A 6,791-nucleotide genomic window follows, 5' to 3' on the forward strand; every position below is an offset into this window, starting at 1 on the left:
CTAACAGTAAGGACATATCCGTAATTACCTATATTTTTTAGGGGTATATATACAATTATGTTTTTTCGGAGGATAAATATGCAATTATAGAATTTTTGAGGGGTTTATAACCAATTCTGCCTTACAAAAATGGTACTCCATGGACTGCATCCATCTGTAAACGGTCAGTCACGGAAAACCAAGAGCCATGTGAACATCTGAGCAAGTGTACGCCGCACGTGAACATCACGCGACTTATTCATCCACCGTCCACATACCTCAAGATTCGTTCCATAAACAATTTAAACGGTATATGATAAGCCCGTATAAAAATCAGCAAAAGTCTGGTTCACAGCTATTTCTAAAACTTCTGTTTGTCTTGTGAAAGTCACGTGACTTCATCTCCACCATCCAAAGTTCCTCGAGATCCAGTCTTTAGAGAATTTGAACGGCGGATGTGACAGTCGCATAGAAATTAGAAAAGGAGCGATCACAGCGTTTTTATCACTTTTCGCCGTCCTCTTATTCACATTCAAAAATCAAAAGGCTTCAAATGAAGCTGTACAGATGCTTCTCTTTCCCTCTAGGGTTTCGTTTTCTTCAGGAATGCTCCTTGCTCTCTGGGATTCTCATTGGGTAAGGTTCCTTTTCCTTTGTGATTTTGGTTTTCTATGGCTAATCTCCTGTTTTTTTTGGATGTATGGGATTCTGGGTTGGAAAATCTATGTGGGAATGGGATTTTTAGGGCTTAAAAGCTCAGTGCATCACTGGTGTTCTTTTTGTTTCTGGATTTTTACCAAATTTTTCTTGTGTAGTTAGTTTGATGCAATGGAAAGGTGGATTTTTTGGTTTTGATCTGTTGACGTTTCCTCTTTGTATCTTTGGTGCGTGCTTTCAGCGCATTTTCCTCCAAAAAAGTTTTTTTTTTTTTTTGGTCAAACTGATTAAATTATTAAGGATAAATAACGCAAGAGGAATGCTGGTAAATCTTGGTGGTTGTTGTGATGATGTTAACAAGAGCATGAAGCTGTGATTTATGAGGAAAATAGTAAAGTTTAGAATGCGATTTTTTTGCTAGTTTGTGCGTAGATTAGCTACATTGTCTATTTGTCATTCATATTCTAAGCTGCTTAGCTTCTTTAGGGAATATAAGTAGCTCAAAGATTGTGGAAGGGCCCACCAGAAAGCCAGTTAGGATTAGTATTGGATAAGATATGTTGAAGCAGTGGAGTAGCTCAAAAATAATTGTGATTTTATGAAAATTTGGTAAAAGATTAGTTTTACTGTGAAATTCATCAATTTCTTCTTTGGTTGCCATTGTTGGGAGAGATTTTGCCTTGCCAAATAACAAAATCATCTGGTGATGCTGGGTTGATGATCTTATGTTACTAGTGCAAAGTTCTTAAGTGTACTCATCTATAAACATGTATGTAGAATGCACGAAACATTATTCATGATGAATACAAATAAATTAATGATAAAGGACTCCCTTGTCTTAAATCTTATATGGATGTATACTTACAAATCTATATTGATTTATGTTTCTTATTTGAGAATTTAGTTACGAATGTGATGGAGAAGGATCTTATTTTCTTTCACAGGTTGAGATAATATTTGACTTGTCTTTTGCTGTTATATTTAAGGTCCTACGAATATTAGCCACCAATGATATGGCTCAAATTTTATGTGACTTCAACTATGAAGACCGTTCAGAGATTTGTTTGCAATATCTTTCTATTTGAGATTTAGCTTCTTTAGTTCTTAAGGCCTGTATGAGCCTTCGTGGCTCTAAGTTTAACTTTTGGATGTATACCTGAAAAGTGAGATTGGTGATTGTCTGAAAGTTGATCTATTGCAATAAGAAAACTTGAACTCTTGGTGCCTAATCCTTTCTGACTGTACTAGCTCTTCTTTGGGCTTTATATTTGTCAATTTACAATTAAGTGCTTTCCTGTCGAAACAAAATCTATATTTGATGGTCTGAATGATTTCATTTGAATTGTTTCACATTCAACAATTCATTTTTTAAGAGAAACTGCTAAACACAATGCATTGATAAGAGCTGCATGTTATTATAGGCCTAACTTTTAGTTATTTTATGATAGGATCAAGGATTGGAGTTTTAGTTGCTTTTATATTTAAAACTTATGATATTACATTCACATATGAGATATGTAACCACAGATTTGCATCATCATCATTATTATTATTATTATTATTATTATTATTTATATCAAGTATATGACCAGTTTGTATGATGGCAAATAAGAAGGTTGTCTGAACAAAAATTGGAATATTAATATATTATTCATAAATATTAGACATGTTTGTCACACAGTTTTGACCTTTTTAAAATGCACTCTTTCCTTTTTATATGCTTTCACAGTAGCCAAGTTTTTGAGAAAATTTCTAAGATTGTACTGATTACCACTTTTTGTTTATTTACTTTTTTGAGTTGTGATAATCTTGTTTGTTTTCTTAATGCTCTTGTTAGTATTCATAACTATTCCATAGGTCACAGCACTTTGGCTTTTTACATTGTATTCATTCTTTTTATATGATTATCACTGTTGGCTAGTTTTTGAGAAATTTTTCTAAGATCACAGTTCTTCTACAACCTCAAGTAAAAAGTTCAAAATTCATGTGAAACTTCGAATCTAGTCAACTCTATGCCATTATGCCACTATGGACTAATGATCCTGACCAAGCAGGAACAGTACTATTTTCAGTGTGTGCACTGGATGATTCTTTACTAGGCATCTAATCTGCTTGTCATTTTGTTGGTTGACTATCTTATCTTTCATTCAGTGCTCAAATTTCATTTCTAAACATGATACAATTTGTATCTTAAACCCTCTTTATTTATATATTCATTTCTCTAGAGTGTTTATTTATATATTCATTTCTCAAGTCATTTTGAGCTATCTTAAGTGTTTTGGGCTTATAGTCACTATTGCATTTTGCTCTGTTCTTCAGAAAATTCACGTTCCTGAATAGTGCATCAGTGCCACTTTGGTCACGCAGTACGGTGGGTTGTTTGAGGCACAGCTGATGAAATTCATGAAGAACATCATAATAGTTGATGGCAGTTAAAATCAGAGGATGAGACAAAGATCATATAGTTGTTCAATACAGTTTGAAGAACCATGGTACAGAGAATTAGCACTACTGAGTATTTCTTCTTTGTTGCTTACAAATTTGGCTGTAGAAGTTCATTACAACTTCTCTTTTGCAGAGTGCCTTTTTGTTTAAGATATCAAAGCGATCCTCAGTTCCACTGAGGATGGTTCTTGTGCTCTTTGTCACAATATTCGGTGTATTTGTCTTCACAGTCTGTATAAAGCAGATAACTATAGAGAATAAGTCAAATAATATAGTACTGGCTACTGAAAAGGAAAGAAATCATTGTAATCTGCATGCTAGTGCACAGAATGAATTACCACAAATACATTTTCCGCGACCTAAAACTTATAGTAGGTGAGCAGCTTATTTGTTTTTTCAGTTTTCATCTTCATGCTTGGAACTTGAATTTCTAATTCATTCTTCTGATGGGCAGGGGTGAATGCTCATGCAATCCTGTACGCTTCTTTGTCCTTTTCTCTATGCAGAGATGTGGGAGTGGGTGGTTTGAAACATTGCTAAACAGTCATCCCAACATCAGTTCACATGGGGAAATCTTTTCTGTCAAAGAAAGGAGAATAAATATTTCATCTATTATTAGGACATTAGATGGTGTCTACAACTTAGACTGGTTTAGTAGTGCTTCGAAGAATGAGTGTGTTGCTGCTGTTGGATTCAAGTGGATGTTGAATCAGGTCAATTTATTGTTATTTTCTTTTATGTATGCACGTGTTCATTTTTTCGCAAGAACAGAAGTAGCATACTCCAGTTCTGTCACAATATATGCTATTGGATTTTGTGGCCTCTTAAACCTGATTTTGTGCTTGGGCATGAAGTGAGTAGTCAAAATCCTCTTAAATATCCTCAAACTAAAATGTAATTGATTAAGAACAATCTGAACAAAGAGGGTGCAGCCTCAATTTTCTTTGCATGCTTGATACTTGCTCGAGGTCTATTGTGGCATTCATATTTTCTCAAGTAATATTCCTATTTCGACGAGTGGTGTATACCTTCACTAGTTGCTTGTTGTGAATTTGGAAGGATAATTCAAAGCCTGGAAGTTATGTCGGCTTGCTCCACAGATTCCTTTACATAATCACATATAGACTGCGCATTTCACCTTATAGTTAGTAAGCACTTAGAAAAAAGATGTAGCTATGTTTTTGATTGTGTACAATTTAATGAGAACATTGACCTGTTTATTTCTTTTACTAATCTGGTTATGCAGTAACATAAGTGAAGTTAATAAACCTCTTGATGAGTTATAACTTGTAATATCTGATGTTTGGTCCAACTTTAAATGTGTTCCTATTTATGTACGCACTCAATCCTGAGGGTGGATCTTACGATATGCATTCTGTATATATGAACTGTGGCTACATTTTTCTGGTGTAAATGCATTGGTGTCTTCACATGCATGTCAATGATGAAGAGTGAATGCAGTGAAGGCTTATGTTCAGCAATAAAATATAATTTAGGTGTACAGGGACAAGGTCATAAGCCTGACTGACTTTCAGTTTATAATAATTCTCGTTGCTGCTATTCTCGTGTTTCATATTCATGCCTTTGGTTTTTAGACCAAGATTTCTCCTTTCAGGCTTTCTGATTAGTCTAGTTTTCTTTGATTTTAAAAAATATATGCATTCTCAGCTACTTTAAAGTTTAAACAACACCTGAATTCTTTCCCAGGACCCTCTTTTACTCTTAAAGACCTTTGTTAGTATGAAGTTGAGAGTAACTTGTGTAAGAATATTTTGGATGCCTAGAAACTTTTGTTGTTGAAGAAGTAATATGGATGGCAATGCGAGAATTATTGTCCTTTTTTTGTGTTGCCTGAAGATCATCTGCTTGGTGATTTTGAGTTGTCTGCCTCATGAATAGAATTTACCCTTGAAACTTTCTAAACTGTCCTGATCATCTGACAGTATTGCCAGGATTACATATCTTGGACGTCATTTAATTTTATTTATTTTTTAATAGTTTTTAGATATTATAATAGCAGTCGCCTTAGTTTTCAACAGTTTTATTTAAGTTGTTAGGACCTTAGCTCTTGGTGAACTCTTGAATTCTTAAATGCTGCTACAGAAGAATAATGATCCTTGACAATCAATTTAAACCCTTGTCTTTCAGAGCATCACATGCTCACATCATAACTATCTTTTATTATACAGAAGGCGGGTATAAGGCTTTTGCTAATGCAAGGTGCACAGAGGGTTAAATGTAAGCTCAACGGAGAGAGACTGCATCCTAACATTGAGCCAAGAAACCCAAAGTAACCACTTAGCAATCTTATTCCATGTAGCTCAATGTCTTACAATCTCCTGTTAGATTATTTATCAATTTCCTGATGAAGATCACCTTACCATCTGCTTTAGTTTGTTTGGTTATAGTGATGAGCTAAATACGTTGCACAAGCTATTTATTGGTTTTTTCTTTAATTGTTTGCTAAGTTCAAGAATATCAACAATGTGTCTTCTTCCTTCTTATTGGTTTTCTTATGTTCTCTTTCAATTACAGGGTGTCTTCGACAACCACAAAGAAATTCTTGATTACTTCAATTTGAAAGGTGTTTCTGTAATATTTCTTTTTCGGAGGAATCTCCTTCGCAGGCTCATTTCTGTGCTTGCAAATGATTATGATAGACATGCAAAGCAGCTCAATGGAATCCACAAATCTCATGTTCATACAAAACAAGAGGTGCCATTTTCCTTCTACTATATGTGCGTACCAGTTAATGTTGTAGTATAATTGCAATCCATGTGCTAGCATCACTAATAAAGGTGGCTGGGAATTGTTTGGGTTATTTTTGATGATGATATAGACGGCTTGAAATGCACTCTTGCAAACACATGCAAGTTGATAGGTCACTTGGTTATTGACTAGCTTATTTTATTGCCACATTTATTTACTTTTAGTTTGCTGTCTTTTACTGACTTCAGGCTGAGGTGCTAGCGCAATTCAAGCCCATCATTAACACCACAGCTCTGATAGCCAACCTAAGAAGTGTTGAGAGGACTATGACAGACTGTTTACAGCTTTTCAGGAGTACCCATCACATAATATTGTACTATGAGGGCATTTTTAAAAATCACAAGGTAACACAATTAAAGTTACTTGCAGTGGATTTTTTTTTTCCTTTTCATCCTATTTCTGTTTCCTTCTGATTTAATCAGCTAATAGGTGTAGGCACATTGTTTTTGTTGCAGGCATTAGTGCAGATACAAGAATTTCTTGGTGTTCCTGTGAGGAAGTTGCAAAGTCGGCAAGTAAAAATTCATTTAAGGCCTCCTCCAGAACAAATAATGAACTGGAAAGATGTATACATTACGCTAAATGGAACACAGTATGAACATTTTCTTCACCAAGCAGATTATGCAAATTAATGGCCATACAGTTGTAGTCCATATTTGTTGGTTTATTATAATGGAGCTAAAATTTGTGTTCATGAATGTTTCACCTGCACCTTCATTTTTAGAAAAGTAGAAGTGAATGATGAGGTTTATTAATTTGGGACAAAACGGTTGTAAATTTTAGCATGTGTAGACTTATTTCAAGCAAATCTGTAGATCTCCCGAGTCCCTTCAACGCATTTAAGAGGTAGCAAATTTAGATATTTAAACTAATTCACAAGCAACTCATTTATCTTGCACAAACATGGGAGAGGCAGCTTTCTTCTGCTTGTGTTGAGTGTG

The 6,791-nt window shown here is 34.7% G+C and overlaps 1 protein-coding gene across 2 annotated transcripts; it reads left to right on the forward strand.

The window, feature by feature from the left end:
• The first annotated feature begins 530 nt into the window (after positions 1-530).
• Positions 531-6,544, forward strand: LOC120273707. 2 transcript variants are annotated; one of them, XM_039280401.1, is made up of 7 exons: positions 531-615; positions 2,956-3,128; positions 3,215-3,456; positions 3,536-3,794; positions 5,617-5,796; positions 6,039-6,194; positions 6,306-6,544. In XM_039280401.1, exons 2-7 carry the CDS (start codon positions 3,126-3,128, stop codon positions 6,480-6,482), a joined length of 1,017 nt encoding a protein of 338 aa, XP_039136335.1. In that variant the 5' UTR covers positions 531-615; positions 2,956-3,125; the 3' UTR covers positions 6,483-6,544. The 2 variants fall into 2 exon arrangements, with proteins under 2 accessions (XP_039136335.1, XP_039136336.1); XM_039280402.1 differs by having other exon boundaries at positions 6,286-6,374.
• The last annotated feature ends 247 nt before the right edge of the window (positions 6,545-6,791 follow it).

This window comes from Dioscorea cayenensis, chromosome 12, assembly GCF_009730915.1.
Source record: "Dioscorea cayenensis subsp. rotundata cultivar TDr96_F1 chromosome 12, TDr96_F1_v2_PseudoChromosome.rev07_lg8_w22 25.fasta, whole genome shotgun sequence".
NCBI lineage: Eukaryota > Viridiplantae > Streptophyta > Magnoliopsida > Dioscoreales > Dioscoreaceae > Dioscorea > Dioscorea cayenensis.

Coding starts and splice junctions, on each gene's coding strand:
- LOC120273707 (XM_039280401.1), top strand. Junction 3,457..3,535: donor CGACCTAAAACTTATAGTAG/GTGAGCAGCTTA, acceptor TCTGATGGGCAG/GGGTGAATGCTCATGCAATC. Junction 3,795..5,616: donor TCAAGTGGATGTTGAATCAG/GTCAATTTATTG, acceptor TTTCAATTACAG/GGTGTCTTCGACAACCACAA.